General features: G+C 41.6%; 1 protein-coding gene across 1 annotated transcript in view; it reads left to right on the forward strand.

Moving 5' to 3' along the window:
- Positions 1-18769, forward strand: part of ZCCHC14 (zinc finger CCHC-type containing 14) — a 54274-nt gene extending 35505 nt beyond the window's left edge. Inside the window, exons 3-13 of the mRNA XM_054078943.1 lie at positions 1226-1299; positions 4051-4122; positions 4324-4433; positions 6314-6408; positions 6503-6557; positions 7933-8206; positions 9512-9603; positions 11013-11140; positions 11541-11681; positions 11773-13236; positions 14555-18769. Of these exons, the coding sequence (XP_053934918.1) occupies positions 1226-1299; positions 4051-4122; positions 4324-4433; positions 6314-6408; positions 6503-6557; positions 7933-8206; positions 9512-9603; positions 11013-11140; positions 11541-11681; positions 11773-13236; positions 14555-14610 (2561 nt within the window). The 3' untranslated portion in view covers positions 14611-18769. The remainder of the gene's footprint in view (positions 1-1225; positions 1300-4050; positions 4123-4323; positions 4434-6313; positions 6409-6502; positions 6558-7932; positions 8207-9511; positions 9604-11012; positions 11141-11540; positions 11682-11772; positions 13237-14554) is intronic.
- The last annotated feature ends 552 nt before the right edge of the window (positions 18770-19321 follow it).

Here is a 19321-nt window from a genome sequence, read left to right on the forward strand (position 1 = left end):
TCAGGTGAAGGAAACTCAAGCTCCAGACTGGCAACTGGTTGGCTTTGGCTGAAGCCCCACTGTGGGCAACAGGGAGATGTGATGGAACAGTTTACCTGTTGTAATGTCATCGCTGTAACTTTTGCACTGCAGTTGTTTTGTCATGCAATTATGTTATGAGGAAGTTATACGTGATAAGCATAGGTTTGAGTCTTACAGGTAATACAGTGCGTAAACAGTCCTGAAAACAGGTAAAAGTCTTGTAAACAGTGATTCCCCAGAAATAGAATGATGCAGCTCTGTTTTGCTTGTTAGAACAGCTAATTGAAAACACAATATACACAGCATACAGCACTTCAAGCACTTGTCGCTTGGAGGTAAAATTCTAGTGACTTTGTGCTGGTATAATTGAGTTTGTAACCCAATGTGAATTGGTTTTTATAAGAAAAATTCTGTGTGTATCCCCTTGTGTGCAGTCAAAAGGCAGAAGAAATTTGCAAGAGAAATAGAAAGTCAGTAAAATAATCTTCATAAAGTTTAGCCTAATGGAATTTCTGATCTGCCTGTATTGGGAAATTAGAGTCTCCAAGAATTTAGTGTATCAAATATCTAGTGTGTAAGGTTGAGTCGTTAAAGGCTGCATATCATATGTAGAGATGGAAGCGGTGACCCGTACTGTTGCTTAACCATTTCCACGGCAATATCCTGGTTTTGCCTACAACTTACTCAAATTGCAGTGATTGAGGCTGAAGTTTTCCATGAAACTGCAGTCAAGGAGGAGTCATGAAGTCAACACAACAATAAAAGCACACGAAACTCCTTGCAACATCAGCCCTGAAAACACAGAGACTTTTGCCTGTCTTTGTTTCTTTGCGTTCACCAGTTTTCCCTCAGAGGGATGCTATTCACTCCCTGATGTTATTAAGATAAATCCGTGCATGTTTGGGTAGCATTTTCTTATTATGCTGATGAGCGGTATGATAAGGCAATAAAGAACTTTGCATTTAGTGTATTGTTTGTGTACGTATTGAAAGGAAGCCTCGCTGAAGTTGGATTGAAAACCTCACGGAGCAGTGGTATCAACCTTCCCATCTGCTGAGCACGGCCAGCCTGAGCAGTGCACCTGTAGTGCTGCCACAAGACGGCTGCTCTCAAAGCAAGTCCTGGCACCAACCAAAGCAATCACTTCTGCATGCATTTAAAATGTCTTACTCATTCTTCTTATCTCTCTTTCTTTTTTTTATAGTGAGTGTTGAAAAAGTGGAATTAAAGGGACTGTCACACAAGAAGAATGAAAGAAGTGTTGAATATTCCTTTGAGGTAAGTTTTGGTGACTGGGGATTTTCACTATGAAAGAGAGGAGGATAACACTTAAGGAGGAGTTTAAAAAATTCTTAGACTTTATTGTTAGGTCCTAGAAACTGGTCTAGTGGAGCTCCTTAGAGGTAGATGCTAGTCATAATTACAGCTTTGGAAGTAGTCATTAATTTCCCCTGATGAACACGTGTCTATGATGCTGAGTGTGACACAGGCAAAATAAAACTATTCACTCTAATGCAGCAGGTTGTGACAAAGTACATATTTAGGAGAAAATATCACACCACGCTTGCAGAATGCAGTGCTGGAGTGCAGAAACTAGAAAGAATTTAAGACTTCATCTTGACAAACGAGAATTTAGACTCCTAAAGAAAAGAGGTAGGATGGTCATTTATCTTTGCATTCAGCATTGAGGGGAGTGTGAGACGGTGGCATATGGTTCAGGCGCTGTTGGTTTTAAAAGGGATGTTAAAAACAGAAAATAGCTATGGAAATTATTCAAGGCTTAAGGAAAATGCCATGTAGTGAGAAACTTAGAGAACTTGACTGAAAGATGACTTCAGCATCATATAAAGTGTTTTCAAAGGGAAGAAAATATCCTATGGCAAAAGGGACATTAATCTAGCAGAAAAAGGCATAACAGGAAGCTTTGTCTGAGAACTGAAGGCGGACTAATTCAGACTGGAAGTGAGAATAGCTTCTTTGGAATGAGAGTGGTTAGCCGCAGGCTGCTAGGAGAAGTGGCTTCCCCCTGTTTTTACACAGCTTTTGGAGGTTTGGTCATTGCTCACAATTTCTGTGAAGGGATGACTTCACTCCGTGAAACCTTGTGTTAATAGCAGAGATTGGATTCTGGGTCCTGGGGAGAAAGAACAACAAACGGCTTTTCTCTTGTCTAGTTGGAACGATGTATTCCAAAATTCAGAATGCAAAGCCCAGAAAACGTCTTTGGTTTGCTTAATGAGGCAATAGAACCAAACAGTTGGTGAGAAAATGAGAACCCAGAAGAAAACGGGCAGTAGAATTTCAATTATCTATGACTTTTGTCGGAAAAAAAAAAAAAGTTTTCTTTAGAAGCAACACCCAATATAGGGTGTCATTTTTGCTTGTTCTTGTGATGTTGACAGCATTAACCTCTGGATGATTTGATTCATGGATCATGTTCTGAATTTTCTGAATCCCATGATTGTTCCAAATGTCATCGATATTAAAAAGGATTTCTTCAAGGGCTTTTGGAAGTCTTTATGAAGCATGCAGTTCTCTGGACTCTACATTTAGTATCTTGTGAATCATCTTTTCCTATTACAAATTTTTCTATAAATACCAAAAATTACTTTTACCAGTACTTCACTTGACAGCTTTTAACTGAAAGAACAGTGCATAGTTTAGTCGAGCTAATAAACTGCTGTTTGCTGGGTTAGAAACCCAACTATTAAATGTTTTGTTTAGTAGCTTGGGAATAGAAGGTCAATAGATGGAGCAGTTCAGTGTTTACAGCATCGCTTGGCAATGCTATTGTTCCTTGCATTTACGGGTCACGTTATTGTTTTATAAGTATTGAAAAATATGACAAGTTCGGAAAACGTAAGTCATAACAAATGTCGAGTTGTAACAAAACTAGAAAGAAGGCTAAATTTCTCTTAGATTTTCTGAAATTTCCCATTAATCTAAAAAAACAATTTAATGTGAACTTGGAAAAAAAAAACACAGAAAAACCCCCATAGGCTTTGTGAAACTAGAAACTGCTTCATTTTTCTTTCTTTTCTTTTTTTCCCCTCTTACTTTTTGTGTAACAGTTCTGCCGAGAGGAAATTCCTCCATTATGTAATATATTTTGAAACACTCTCCTCTCACCAGTCTTTTTGGCAGTGTTCTGATGGCTGGAAAAATTGTGTGTATGTTTTCAGTTGTCATTGAGACTGGTGTCATGTGAGAATGGCCTCCTGGTTCTTAAACGCACGAACTCGGCTCCTTCCCCTGTAGAACTGCTGGAGATCCGTATGCCTTCCAAACACTTTGAATGAGTATCTTAAGTCTGAAAGGACTTGATCATTGGCCAGGCTCACGCTGATATCATTTGTGCCAAGAAATCCTGACTTTTGGCTCAGTTAAACTAATCACTTACCCACCAATAAATGCCTCTTGTAGCTGAGAATGTAATGATTTAATGCAGAAAGCATATGGAAAGAGATACAAAACTCTGTCCTTTTTCTTGGCTGTATACAAGATGGGGTGTGAGGACCGTAGCTGGGGCAGTAACCGCAGGTTTCCTTTCTAAGGTTCTGCCTTCTTTTGCAGGGGGGTGTTTTGCTGCCATTTTCAACTTTTCATGCCATATGGAGTTGATTAATTATAAATAGGCACTGTTGTGCTTTGGGGAGTTGTTCCTCTTGTACATCAGATGCTACAAACCAGCTGTTTTCACTAACAATAATAATAAAAAAGAATTCCATTACTTACTTGCCTGTTTCTTAATATTGGGTGTCTGCAGCGTGCAGTGCCTGTGTAAATGATGAAGTGGATTTTTAAGCCCTCAGAATGGGTGTTAAGTTTAATAACAGTAAGAATCGGGCAGCAAGGGAAGACTCAGTTGTGGTTACTTGTGCACAAAAATAGTTTTTCCTTATTGATTGCACGCGTTAGAAACTTTCTTGCAGTCTGTGAGGGACATTCCATGCCTATTATTGATCTTTTGGAACCAAACTTAAATCCCTGACTATTAGTTACTAAACTGAATACCTTTTGCCTCCTAAGGTCCTGTGGTCTGATTCTTCAGTGACGTTGGTAACCAAATCTTCCGCTGAAGTGACTGAATTTATTTCAAAGGTAAGGACAGTATGAAAAATACTTAGATGTATTTTATCCCTATACGTAATCTTCTTCAGTGATGTTTTTCAAAGTGGACTGAGATAATACAGATAGATTGAATTTTGTAAAATATTTGGCTTATAAATTGCTGTGCCTTGAATCTTGTATGAGTAACAAGTTTTCTTTTCACTTACTACTTGTAACATCCTCTGCTTTTAGCTATCACAGCTGTATCCAGAAGAAAACTTGGAGAAATTCATTCCCTGCCTAGCTGGTCCAGATTCATTTTACCTAGAACGGAATCACATAGACCTGGAATCAGACCTTAGGTATGCTGGGGTTTTTGGTGGTGTTGTATTTTTTATCTTGACACTCATCTTTTTTCACCAAGTGGAAGAAAGAAACAGGAAATAAAAATGTTATGTTCATATTCTAAATTACTTTCAAGCAATGAGAGCCCCATCCTAAGCATTATTTCTTGGTGTCCTACTAACTCTAGTGCATAAGAATTTTTCAGGGATTCTTTCTTCAGAAATACACATGGTAATAATGTTCTGTATTAAGTTTCCTGGAGAACTGACATTTCCTCATTCCTTGTTAAAAACAAATAGAAGATCATTGGCTTTGCAGAAGCTTGGTTTGAGCTCAAAAAAATGGCCAAAACTGCTTAAAAAATGAAACTCAGGAAAAAATAGAATAGTTGCCCAAATAGTCAATCTTCTGTACTGAGAGATAGGTTGTGGGGATTTCACCCACAGAACTTTTGATTGTCTCAGTTGTTTTAGGTTGCTGTGATGTTTATTTTACTTTAATTTTAAATAGCTATGTATGCATGTATAGATCATAGCCATTACATTTTTGGAAGCTGTTCACAGCTGAGAAATATTTGAAGCCTTTGATCGTGCCTTCTCACATTATCACAGCTCACCTGGCCATTGTCTAATCTAAATCACTATTTTAAAGATGATGGCAGGACACATCACTTGGCTCTTTCTAAATACTGGAATAGTTTTGCTAGAAGAATTTGAGGGACTAAAAGGATTTTCAGCCAAGTATTAACTGGCATTTGAAAATACTCGTTAACTTTTGTTAGAGCTTGTGCCGAACACCTATTTTCCCTAAGTCAAAACAGATTTCTGTCCACTATTGCCAGGGCCACAGGGAATGTTGTTTTTCCATAGTCGGAGCCAGCAGGTGCATGCCTAGATTATTTTTCATGGCAAACAACGCTAACATTTCAAACAATTCCTTCTATGCTTTGAGGATCACAGCCTCTTGACAAGAATTAGGGGAGGGTAAGAGAGAATGCATGTTGCTGCTGCTGCTGTTCAGCTAGCAACAGTGCCTACAAATCTAGGTTAATAGAGCAGCAATCTGTGTTTACACAGCAATGGTGGTGTCTTAGGAGCAGAGAAAGAAGCTGATTTGTTAAGTGCGCTACATATTTGAAACATTCAGAAGTGAACTGGGATTTTTCAAGGTGGGAAGCATATTTTTGTGTGTATAGTTGAGTTGTTTTACACAAAGTTTTTTAAAAAATGACAAATAACGAAGATATGGTCCAAATGCTCTCTTGTTTTACCAACTTTTTATACCATTTTATATCCGTTATAGAAGATTTGGCAAAAGGCAGTCAAGTTAGCATAATAACAAGGAGTTTAGCAATGTTGGTATAACACACTTTATACATCGCAAAGTTTTAGGAGATTTCCATTTTTTCCCAAGAAAAGGCACAGTAGTCCCAGGTAAAATGTGATGTAAGTTTTACAGCCTTGTTGCCTACACTGCCAGACTCTGTATCCACCATTTCTGTCAAAGAGGGGGAAGTTAAAAAACAGCTATATCTAATTTTTATTGTTTTCAGGTTCATTAATTTGAAGGGAATTTTTCAAGTTTATATTTAACATTTTCTGCGTTACAAGTGTTCAGTGTTCCTAAATTAGGCATCTATACTGAAAGACAAAACAGAGTGAAAGCAGCACAGCAGTAACATGTATTTAGGTAATATTAAGGATCAGAACACCTGTAACTTTCAAGTCTACATTGAATGAGATTTACGTGATGTTGTTAATTGGAAAGGTCTTTTAGTTTCAAAATATCAAATTCAGTTTCAAAATCTCATGCACAGTCTGTGACTATGAATCCGTGGGCACTGCAAATCCCATCTAACAGAGTGGGGGGTTGTTGTTTGCTTTTGGTGAACGTGCAGGTATTTGGCACCATTACCTTCCCATGTGGTGAAAAATGACCACGTTAGAAAGTTCTTCAGTACTTCATCTCCTTCACAGCAACTTCAGAGTTCAAGTAAGTTTAAATGAACTTTAAAAATTATTTTTTTGTGCTGATATACATTTTGTAAATTGATGCTATTTTTCTGTCTTCTTTTCCCTGTTTTTAGATCCTGGCAACCCCTCCCTTTATAAAGTAGGAAATACGCTGGGAACATCTGGAAGGTGAAATATTTATTTTGTTTACATTTGTTCTGGTTAGTTCTAAAACCCAGTTACCTAGGCTATTAACTGCCTCTCCTTGGGGATTTATTTGAGTCTTCACTTTCCTATTCATCAGCAGAAGATTTTAAGGAATTCTAGTGTTAGTGTGTGGTCTGCCCAGCAAAGGCAATGATGAAAATACTGTTGTGCAGTACCAGCGTTCTTAGTGTTCTCAGTGAGTTGGTCATAAATACAACAAAACAGATACCAGATAAATCGCAAGTCAACAGGTACCACATAAATTGCAAGTCAAAATATAACATGATATAATTACTGGAAATGGAAGATAGAATTCAAGTTCAGCCTAAAATAAAGCATATAAAATGTAATTACCATTGGGCCAAACTTTCTAGCATTGTGACAGTGGTTAGGAGATCAGCAGTGGCTCTCGTGACCTAAGAATTGTGTATGTTTAGGGAAGAACTTAGGGAAACCTTTTGACCAGTGTGACATGGAGATGAGATCAGATCACTGCAGGGTTCTTGCTGGCAGTAAAACCTATGAACACACTTTCTAAGCAATGTTTCTCAAAGTGTTTAAAGCTGTAAATACTAATCAGCATCAGTACTTCAATGCATGAGTGGTGATGGATGATTTCTTTGGGATCTGCTGCTTACTGCGTAAGTCATATGGCCTCAATTACATACTTAAAAGGAATAACGAGCATCCATATCATAGGCATGGATCTAATATAGGTCTTTGTGGGCAAAGGAGACTGGAATATCTCTGAAATGTTTTTTTCTCTCTACAGCATATTTGAATGTTTCCTTGTACAGCAGGGGTTTTCCTTTCAAAGAGAGGAAGGAGACCTCTTCCAAGGGAGGCAGAAGTCAGCCTTGGGAAAAGAAGAAAAGAAATTATCTTGCTTTTGTTAGGATTTAACAGACTCAGAACTCATTTCCTTAAGAGGCAATTTTTATTTTTTCCAACAAAAACCAGAATCCTCAAAGGAGCCAGTGTTGTGGGTTATTTTGCCTCTTCCGCACGTAAAAAAGAATTCCACAGGATTATATTTGGACTTCTTTTTAATAATGCAAATCCAAACCATGGCCATTCTTTCTAGACCTTTTTTAAATCACGGAGAGGTAGTAGAATATATGTTACTTGTGATTATAGAAGAAAACCTCTACCTAAGCTGTAGATAAGGATACTATTTGCCATAAATGGCACTGTTTCATTGTGCTGTTGAACAGCACAGGTACCAATCTGTAACTTGGATCAGACAGCACAGGGTTTACCAGAAATCCTGGAAGTGGTAGATTTGATGCCTATAGTAGCTGAACTGGGGGTGACACATATTCAATGTGCTAAATCAAATCATGTTACTATTTTGCAGACCTATATGTGGAGTGGCTGGCGTTCAGTCTTCTCAGAACCATGTTCAGCACTCAGCTGCTGCTCCCGTTGCACTATCCCACTGTTCCCACGCCGGAGGCACCGGCTCCTCGCTGGCCTATCGCACCCAGATGGACACTTCTTCTTCACCCATGTTAATGTCTTCCAGTCCACAGACCCCTCAGACACAGGAGCAAAATGGGATCTTAGACTGGCTCAGGAAACTGCGGTTGCACAAATACTACCCTGTCTTCAAACAGCTCACAATGGAGAAGGTAGGGCAGTAGATTATGGAAAGGGAGGAGGCTTTTAAGTTATCCTTACATTCTCTAGTGCAGAGAGAGGCTGCAAACACCTGCATTGAGAACTACAAAAGTTACTGGTAAATGCTGTGAAGGTTTGTGCTTTCTTGAAGCAATAAGATTTTGATAAAAACCTTCCTATTTTTGGTTCATTTTGTGGCTGGGGCCTTGGCTGTTGAGCAGCTGCTGCCTGTTCCAAAATTGAAGATCCAGTTTCTGTGCTCTCTTAGGAGCTCTACTTTACTCCCTGTTCACCGCTTTGGTGTGCAGTAGATAACTACAATTTGTTTATTTTATTCATTTCTGCTTCTTGATTGATTTTTCTTTCTAAAATATTTGGTTATTTTAACAAGTAGATGCACAGAGAACTGAGGCACAAGCATTAGAGTGCACACACCTGCAAGTGAACGTGAGGCTTTTGTTCTCTGCAGAAATTCTTGTGGCAAAAGAGTCATTTCTGTACTGCGTAGTGAGAGTCACAAGTGGTAACCAGTGTGTGCTGGGTCTTATCTAAATAAATACTTCTCCTGCACTTACCCAGCTCAGTCTGTAAAATTCTTGTCCTGTTGCTGTCTTTTAGCCTTGAACGCCCTCCAGTGGACTCAGTGCTTAGGTTCAGCCAGATCTAAATTGGGGTGGCTTTGTGTTGGTTATAGTATGTTGCATGTATTTAATTATGATCTGTTACCAGAGTCTTCTGATTTTATTTTCTTTTTTATGTGAAAGGAGACATACAGTCGTTTTTTCCTTTAAAGAAGTAGTAAAACTGTGTATTCTAGTGTGTTTTTAAAAAGCCTGTATTATTATGCATGCTTTGCTGGCTTTAATTTTCATATTGGATATTCTATGTCTGCATTTTATTATAAAATTTAATTCTGGAGTATATTTTCCAGTTAAAATGATGAGGTGACTGCGCATTGGTTTCTGTGTTAAATAACACAACTAGGAACCCAAGAGTTATTTTTTTTTTGAAGAGGATGAGATCCTTAAATTAATTTATAGCACACAGTTCTATTTTAATATGTACATGGATTACTTCATCTTTATTGTGAAGAGTCAACATAAGGAGACACCTAATTAATTTTAATCTACAGGTGTTTTCTTTCATTCCAGTCCCCCACGCTTCTACTTGATGCTGATTTTATAGTTTAAAAATGGAGTGTTTCTCTGAATTAACATATGTTAAAAAATGGCTTTCAGTCCCCTTTCAGATTTTCTTTGCTGAAAATGTAAGTATTTTAGGCTGTAAAACTCAGCATGCTTTTTTTTCTTTACAAGTTTCTGAGTCTTACGGAGGAAGATCTGAACAAGTTTGAATCCCTCACCATGGGAGCAAAGAAGAAGCTCAAGACCCAGCTGGAGTTGGAGAAGTAAGTGGTGGGGAAAGGCTGTCTTTTTAAGGTCATAAGATATTTAAAGTAAGTTTTACAATGATCTTTGCTTTTCAGACTATAAATGTACCAGGATTCCCACCTGTAGACATGGATAATGTTTATCTCCCTTCCTGTGCAGTTGTGTTGGTTACTTTGAAAAGCCTTTGAAACTGGGACGTAGTAGATAACATTGAGTACTTGCTGGTTTCCTGTTGCCTGTTAGGGTTGTGATAGGGATAACCAAACGTAAAGAGTTTGTGAATTCCATTTTAAAAAGGATATGGCAACTCACTTTTCATATAAATGCCTGTCTTCACCTGTCACCTTGACAGCTTTCTGAGGAGGGAGACGTTTTTTAAATACTTTACAAAAGACACAAATTGTTGCTTAGGGTATTTTTAAACTTCTGTAAGTTTAAAAGAGGTATTGTAAGGCAGGTGTGCAAAGCCCAGATTGTGAGCCAACAAATGGCCTGAGGTTCATGGGGTAGGAGAGAATCAGGCAAGCAAGCCACTGGGCTCTAGGGTTTGCAAGGTCAGGTGATGCACACAGAAGGTCAGGAAGACCAGGAAGACTGTCTTCATAAGACTTGACAATTTTTTGGCTTCCTGTCTGTGCAGACAGAGCACGACTTGCTTTGAGAGGCTCCTTGGCATCCTGCAGTGACCCAAGCCAGCTGTGGCAGCTGCCAGCACTAGGGTGTGGGTTGCCAGGTGATACCTGTACAGGATCTGGACTTCTGCCTTTGTATGGGGACAAACCACTGAAAGTCAGGGCTGTTGCAGATAACTCTGGTCTCAGGAAAATCATGGCTTTATGTGGTGGAGGTGATAGAGAGTTCACAGGCGCTCTGTGCAGCCCTTTTTGGAAACCAATGCAACAGCTTATCCTATTTTTATTATCTCTGCTTAGAGGGAAGTGTTTGTTCTGAAGCCAGTGCATTTACTTAAAAAACAATTAAAAAATCCAAATCCATGCCCATTTCTCTAGGCTCCTGGACAGCATTTTTCATCAGTCTTAGGTTTTCCAGAGTGTTTGCAGAATGAATACTTTGGACTGTGTTTGGCTTCACTTTGGGTTTGGTATGCATGGCCAGGTTTGAGACGCGCTTATAAGTAAGCTTATCACTCTATGCGTGATAGAGTTAGTCACCATTTGGTGATGCTTTGCCTTGTACTTTTAAGAGCATTAGTATTGTAATCAGATGGCAAACGGTCCAAATGTAACTGCTGGCAAGAAGCTGTGGTCAAGATTGATGTAATTTCCAAGTGTTTCCATTTGAAATTAGTGTAACATTTCAGTGGATTATTTAGGGACTTTGTCTGCTTCAGTTCCATTCAGAAACTGATTTATCTTGTATTTTAGCCAATTTTTGTTTCTTTGTATGTTTCTCCATCACCCTATAGAGAGAAGTCAGAGAAACGGTGCCTAAACCCCACAACACCTTCTTCGGTTACCAGCAGCGGTGTGGCCAGGGTTCCCCCCACTACGCACGTAGGGCCTATCCAGAGTATTCGTGGCAACCATGCGGCAGGTAAGAAGGACGAGCAGAGGACACTGCTGTGCTCTCGGGACTGAATATGTCCTTGGACAAGAGCAAGGTCATTCTTATACTGCTTTTGCACCAACCTGTCATAAGCTTTATCTTCCAAAATGCCATCGGCTTAATAGGGAGCAATCAAAAAGTCCGATTCCTGTGTATATGGAGTGCAATAAAAAGTGGTTGCCTCTTCATGGTTTCTGTGTGAATGGGTAACTGCACTGGTCAGTGACCGTTATGCTTCCAGGGTCCTGCTTCTTAGCCAGTGTATGTCTCTGTAAATCTTGAGCATTGCTGTGTGTTAGATGGTGTTGTGAAACAGTTGTAATTAGGTCCTGTCAAGTTACCCCTGTTGTTCGCATTCCCCGGTTGCTCACACACCCTTTATCCGCAGAGCTGCGAGTGGATGTGGATCAGCCCACCCACCCGCTGCCCAGGGAGGGCAGCTCTTCTGAGTACTCCAGCTCTTCTTCCAGCCCCATGGGGATCCAGACAAGGGAAGAGAGCTCAGATAGCGCCGAGGAGAATGAGAGACGTGAGTAGAAATGAGCAAAGAATGTGCCTGTCTAGGCCAGGTTTTTCTGGTGAAGTGGTTGTATTTATGGATGTTTCTTCCCTGCCTTTAGAGATTCACTTGGATGGTTCAGAAAAGGAGAAGCCAGTGATGTTACTGAATCATTTCACTTCAGGCTCTGCCAGACCCACGGCTCAGGTCCTACCAGTGCAGAACGATGCAGGTTCCAATCCATCCGGCCACCACACTCTGCCAATGCAAATTATGTCAGCGGCCTCTACTCATATCACTCCCATCCGGATGCTAAATTCAGTACATAAATCAGAGCGTGGCAATGCAGACATGAAGCTACTTTCATCGTCTATGCATTCACTTTTATCTTTAGAAGAAAGAAATAAAGTTTCTCCTGGACCTAGGGGCAGCATAAAAATGGAAAAGAGCTTTGGAAATGCAGTGGTGGATGTGATGTCTGCGTCTTCTCCCCACCAGCCCTTGCAAGTGCTGTCCAGGGCTGCTGAGAACAGCTCACCCACATCTAGTATGAACTTTGGTCCTCGAACCAAAGTCGTACACGCTTCGACTCTGGACAGAGTGATCAAAACAGCTCAACAGCCAGGATTAACGGTAGAAACGAGTACTGCTGCCACTGTAACATCCAGCACAGTCTTCCACGTGGCTCGTCCACCCATCAAACTCCTGGTGTCTTCATCTCTTCCTACCGATTCTGCCATTGCCGGACAGACTTCTTGCTCCAGTAATATGCAAATAACAGTGTCCCCTGCAATAATAAATCCCCGGACTGCTCTGTACACAGCCAACACCAAAGTTGCCTTTTCTGCTATGAGCAGCGTGCCAGTGGCGCCAATGCAAGGCAGCTTCTGTGCCAACAGTAACGCCGCCTCCTCCGGCAGCCACCCCGCCACATCATTTGCAACCATGGCGAATTTGCCCAGCTGCCCCGCACCCAGCTCCAGCCCCACGCTCTCATCTGTCGCCGAGAACAACTTCTACAGCAGCAGCAGCAGCAGCAGTAGCAGCAGCAGCAGCAGCAGCAGCGGTTCCGCAGGGAGCATCCCGGTACCAAACCAGAACCATCATCACCATCACCACCAGCAGCAGCCGCAGCCGCCCGGGTGCATGGTGTGCAGCTCCTGTGGGTGTAGTGGGAACTGTGGTTCAAGCGGGATGACCGTCAGCTACGCTAACTATTTTCAGCACCCGTTTTCAGGACCTTCAATGTTTACTTTCCCATTTCTGCCCTTCAACCCTTTGTGTAGTAACGGCTACATCAACACACAGCAGTACAACAGCAGCACGACTTTCCCTGTGGTCCACACTGCTTACAACAGCGGAATAGCACCGGACTCTGTAATGACCGGGCAGTCAACGTTCGCGGTACCGCCAATGCAGAACTTTATGGCAGGGACAGCAGGGGTGTATCAGGCACAGGGAATGATGGGAAACAGCAATGGTTCAAATCACAAAAAAAATGGGAATCTCTCCTGTTACAACTGTGGGGCCAGTGGTCACAGAGCTCAGGACTGCAAACAGCCTCCGATGGATTTCAATCGACAAGGTAAAAGCTGGTGGAGGGACCGGTGCGGGACGTGACTCACGTGCAGAGCGTTGCCCTCAGCCAGGGGGAATGGCTGCGTACCCCACGGGCAAGAGGAATTGTGATGGCAGGGCTGAATCTTTTTGTTTCTGACTTGCATTTAAAAAATGTTGTTCTTAAAAGCTGATGGTCTGAGCTATGTTGGGAAAAGCTGAAACTGACTTTTGTGCAGACCTTGAGGACAGGGCCCAAGTAAGGCCCTGGGCCAGATCTGGGCGCTGTGTGGGGCTTGTGCTGGTTTCTGCGAGGGAGAGAAGCACGTGTTGTGGGAAGGAAGGAGGGAGGGAGCCTCTGTGAGCAGATTGCAGAGGAATTGTTGCAGTTGCTTATACCTTCATCCAGGTCATCTTTGGGTGTGGATACAAGTCAGTCCCCCTGGAAGTTTACAAACCAAACATCTCTGTTCACCTTTCCCTTCCTCCCCCAAATTGTAACACAAATGAAGAATCACCGTTAAAATGCTTGTGAAGGTCCATGTTTTCTGCTATAACTGTTTTCTAGGCTGTGTTGCTTACGCAGTTACAGCACAGGCTTCTCCAGGAGAGAGCTGGAATCCTGAACAACTAAGGGAGAGAAACAGCTAAGAGAGAAATATTGCTTTACCAAGAGCATTTTCTAGTCCCATTTCTCTTTTTTATTTTGATTGACCTGTTGTGTTGAGGTAACTTGCTTGTGTTGTAAAATGAAATAATGAAATACGAACTTTTGATTCAAGCAGACATCACTAAGGTTTTATATTTTACATTGTGTCTTGCCTGTAGCCTGTGTCTGTACAGGGTAGACAAGATCTTAAGTATTTGGACACTATAAATTACCAAATGACTGTTTTTGAGGCAACAATTTACAGCAATGCTAAAATGTAACTCATCAGTGCAGTTTTTGTGGCGAGTATTCTGATAGTGAGGAAGACCTGACGCTGCGTGGTCATTCCTCATTTGGAGAACTTCAAAAACATTATTGACTGTCTTTTTAAGCTGAATTTCAGTTGGTTATTGAATTTCCATTTAAACCATCCCAAAAGAATTTTTGCCAGCCCTAAAACTACATCCAAGCTGGTGACTTTTACTGTGTAAAACTACACCTCAATTTTTATTTCCACCAGCTGCAGGCACGTGCTCGTCAGCTTCTTCTGCAGCTTCACCATGGTGCTCCAAGTTGGTCTTGCACTATAATATTGCCTTACATGTATAATAAGAAGCAGGTTGGTTTAGGAAGTTCTGAGATGTAACTGATATGAGAAGGTTGATGATATTTAATTCTTCTGTTTCCTCTTCCCTAGGTACGTTTAGGCTGAAATACGCTCCTCCCTCTGAAAGTCTTGACTCCACAGACTGATATTTTATCATCTGGCAAGAAAATACTGTAAGCCATGGAGATATAAGGAGATTGACATTCAAAACTGAGACGTCCAGTTGCTGTTAAGCTTAATGTATTTTTTAATCCAAAGGTGCTTTACTTTATTAGACTAGGTAGAAAATCTAGCTTAGGGGTGTGTCAAACCCATTTTTGATTGCCAAATTCAAGCGTGGATCTTCTTGTTGGAACTTCTGACCACGTGTCATAGGACCGATGCGTACCCGGTGGATGGTGGAGCTGGCCAGCTGCGTTTTCTGTTGCAAGTACAACATCCAATGTACTTTTTGGCTGGAGAATGTTGCCATATGTGGACTTTCTAAGATGAAACGTGTGACTCCAGGGCAGCTACATTCGGGGGAGGAAGCTGGAGGCTGAAGGTAGGAGTGGCTGTTCGCCAGAAGGACTTTGGCACCCCTGGGCTAGGTAAAACGTCTACTTTTTTTTCAAAAGTGATCAGGCACTAATCTCTGGGATTTTTAAGGATTGCACTACAGAAGAATGTAAAACTCTTCAAGCTTTCTGCACTTTTAGCAGACAGTGTCACTCAGACCAGTGCAAGAGGCAAAGAAGTTCCAACTTTTAAAAATTGGCACCAGCAGGCTACGTGATTTATCTACACAACAAAATCTTAAGTAAGTCTCTCCTTTCCCTTCCTAAAGAACACATGGCAGTTTCGGTTCCTTCTGGAAACAACTTGTGCTTCGTTGTCTCACTTGTTAGTAGATAGTGCTGGATTCCCAGCAGTGGAATAAACTTAGTTTCCAAGGGTCCAAGTCCCAGAGACTCCAGAGTCATAAAAGCTTCAAGGATATTTTCCTGTAATACACAAAACAACCTTTAAGTCCTGTTACTGTATATAGGTCTCTTTCACAGAAACCTTATTATTCTGCTTTTGTAAATGAATTTTAAACCATCCTAAAAAAAAAAAAAAAACAAAAAAAAAAAAAACAAAACCCAAGAACTCTGGCAGCAGAGTTTGTAAGCTTTTGCTTTATATAAAAAAACCCCTTTGATTCCTACCCCAAGGCTTTTGCTACGGGATTCAGAAGTGGTAGAAGTCAAACATGTAAAAGGTAGTAAACTTCATTATTATCAAGACTTTGAAGGATTTCTTGTCAGCCTCCTTCATTGCAATAGATTGTAGATGATTAGCTTTGGTGTTAACTACTTAGCGTACATAATTTGTGGGTGACAAATCTAAATTAGGACTTGAGAGGAAGCCAAACAAATCTTGAACTGCTAATTTGAAACAGTTTGGTCCTGTCTGGTTAAAAGAAGATACTAATCCTCATGGCTCACCCGAGGAATCTGACAGCATTAAAGGGGTGAGGCTTTCTGTTTAAGATGTCTGACAGAAAGATATTTGCATACTGTAATTTGGAAGACACCTTTAAATTCTGAAGCCTTGTTTACACTTGGAGGTATTTCTTCCACCAATTTAAACCACACCAGGATGTATTTGTAGTGGTGCGGCTGACTTTCACTTGGAAGTGAGGGAAGTCATCTTGGAGAAGGTTTGGAAGTGGTGCAGAGCTGCCCCGAGGAGATCGGGCCTTAGCAGTGAAACGTCAGTATGAGGGGTAATGCGGTAGCACAACAGTCGAGACCTTCCTGGACATTGTTCATAGGAAAGAAATGTTTTTGGGCCATCCTTGAGTCCCACTTTCTCAGTGGCGGTAGTCAGCCTCGCTGGGAAGGCCAATAGGATAAATGAGCATCACCGGAGAGGCACGGTGACGTGGGTTGGCAAGAAACCAGACTCAGTCTGGGTAGTGAGCTGCAGCTCATAGCGGATTTGGCTTTGTGGAAACCAAAATCTAAATTTCTGTAACATTTCAGTTTAAGAAAAGGTATTTTTTTTAATCCTATGCAATGAAAAAGAAAAAACAAAACTCAGCTCTGTGTGTTCCCAGCCCAGCTCAGTGCCCACAGCATCGCTCACGCTCCAAACCGCTCCTGTGGCTCTGCCTGCGTGCGAGGCGGTCTCCTGTCCCTAACGAACAACCTTCAGGCCTACAACACTACAGTAAGGAAAACTGACAATGCAATTTACTTTGCCTTAATGAGCTTGAGACAATGGTAGGAACGCAATCGGTCGCTCTGTCCGGCGCTAAGGAAACGTGTAGTTTTCAGTGACGATGTTTACTCTTTACAGCTTCGAGGGTCTCTCCCGTGGCCTGGAACATGTGCTGAAAGCCAAACCTTAACGTGGGGTTTTTTCCACTTTTTTTAAACAGTATTTTAAAACTGAATTGTATTGAAACAAACTGTACTTCAACACACGTGCAGGTGTTAGAAACCCTCTCAAAATAGCAAAAATCAACAGCAAAAAAAAAAAAGGCAATTTCTGTACCTTTTTGTTTTAATGCCCAAGGCCAGGCACAGTCTCGTCTAATGCTCATCACAGAGTCGAAACCATAACAAAAGGACTGTAAAACTGAACTTCTGTCCAGCAAACCGTTCCATTCCTTTCTTCAGAGCTTTCTTTGGGATCGTTTCCTTTGTGTGAAGTTAAGGCTGATGTTTCTTAAAGTGGCTTATGTGTACTTTTCGGTAACGTTTTTAAATGGTGAAGTCCGGTTTTAGAGTAATTTAAATTCAGAAGTCTTGAACCTTAAAGCAACACAAGTGTCACAGGGAAATGTTTGATGAGCCAGCAGCGACTGCCGAGCCTTCCCGAAATCAGGGAGCTGTGGCTTCAGGTCTGCTGTCCACTTTGTACCAAGAACAACTGAGGTTGCTAAGTCCAAACAGAGCACTTGAGTTCCGTAAAATAATCCTTCATCGGTTTTTAAAAGGCACAAATCCCATCTTTTCCCTGGAAAAGTAAGGCAGCTTGTTTTAACGTAGTAGTTCCAGCTTCACTGGCTGAAAGAACCAGTTCTTAAAACCTATTTTTATATATATTGAAGGATGGAGATTATTCCTGTCTTTGTCCTAAAGGAGAATTAGTTCTCAAAATGGATTTCACTGTGGAATGGGAAGGACTTTTAAGTGTAAGACAGAAGGGAATCCCAAGTCATCTCCCTACAGGGGCACGGAGAAGTCAGCCTTTCCTCGGGGGACTGAGCGACATGCCATGCAGTTTCAGAAGTGTTTTCCATTTGGGAGTGTTGGTGATGGAAATCCTCGAAATAGGATGGAATTTCCAGCAACTCCTCCTCACCCTGGCAGTCTGCAAATTAAGCACTAATGAATACGCCAGGCTGGATGCTAAACAGCAGGAGAGCGAGGAGGGAAGCCTCGTTTTAGCAGTGAGGTATTGATCACAGTTCCGTGATGCTTCCCCTTAAAATAACGTGTCGTGCTCCACTTTTTGTGAAGCTTTTTATACCACAGTCATTAAATCCTGGCAAATTAAGTGCCAGACTCCCAAAAGTAACAGTCTGACACAGACTTTCATTGCCCAAAGTTCTGTTCCATGCTCTTTCAAGCTTCAGGGTGCAGGTACTCCAAACCTAAACGCAGCCCTGTGGTATTTGGCAGCACAACGCTCCTCCTTGAAACACAAATGGCATCATCTGACCCCCCCTGCCCACGGGGCAGCTGGCTGGGTAGGGAAGGGCACGGACACTCGGGGCTGTGGATTCAGGGGAGGCCAAAACGCCTGTTAAATGAGGCAGATGGGGGCAAATCTGGACAGAAATCCATGTAACTGAGCATTTGCAAGAGTCTGGAAAACCCTTGCGCTGGTCGAGGCCCCGGTAACCCTGCCCGTCGCTGTCTCTTCTCATAAACCCTTGGAACTACCTGTTTGCTCTCTTCAGTTTCCCTTACGGAAGCGAGAAACACGTCGGTACTGAAGCAGAAAGCAAATCCTGTGTGTTTTCAAGTGCAGATTAACAGCTTCTCTTGGACATAACTTTCCACTAGGAATGAAGGAAACTCCTGCTCCCGTTTGAGCCATTTCTTTTACTTCGGTCAATTCTAGTATTACAAATTGTGCATGTAACTTTATAAATATTTTAAATAGTTTTGTAAATATTTAATATTCAGCTAATTTGATTTTGAATTGTAAATGTCAAGTATTCTGGTATTGGGATTTTTATGTTTTATTATACTTTGTTAAAAGTAAAATTGTACATTTTTAGAATGTTTTTATCTGAGTAAATTTAATGTATGGAAAATAAAGAGTTAAACAGAATACCTTTGTGTTCTTTTAATTGAAAGGGGGTTTTATCTGTGTGGAGGCTTCTCCTGCCTGGCAGCTACCAGGGGCTTTGTTTAAATTCCTGTTATTACTTTTGCTGTCTCTCCACTCACATCTGCTCCTGAATCACAGATCGATTGCAGTGCTTGCACTGCTCTCCTCTCACTGCTCCAAAAGGCTTTGTGCTTGTGTTGGTTACTGGGAGCAGCCAGGGCCTGACTCCAGCTGCCCACCCAAGCCCACGCCTGATCTCACAGGTAAAGGGAAATTTTGCACCCTGTTCCACAGGAAAGCAGCAGCTGAGTCTCTGGGCTCTGCTCTGCCACCTCCCCCCAGGGCCTGCGCTGTCTGCGGAGGAAACCACAGATCAGGGTAAGCAAAAGGCATCGCCAGCTTGCTGTGTCCTTTAACCTTTTGTGGCTGGTGCTTTGAGTTGTTCCTGAGCTGAGTTCCTGCTCAGGAGAGCATCAGGATTTTGAAGCCTTGAGGGAGAGGTTGGTGGAGCAGGAGCAGAAACAAAACAGGGATATGGAAACCTGT

The sequence above is a fragment of the Cuculus canorus genome, chromosome 13 (assembly GCF_017976375.1).
Source record: "Cuculus canorus isolate bCucCan1 chromosome 13, bCucCan1.pri, whole genome shotgun sequence".
Classification (NCBI taxonomy): domain Eukaryota; kingdom Metazoa; phylum Chordata; class Aves; order Cuculiformes; family Cuculidae; genus Cuculus; species Cuculus canorus.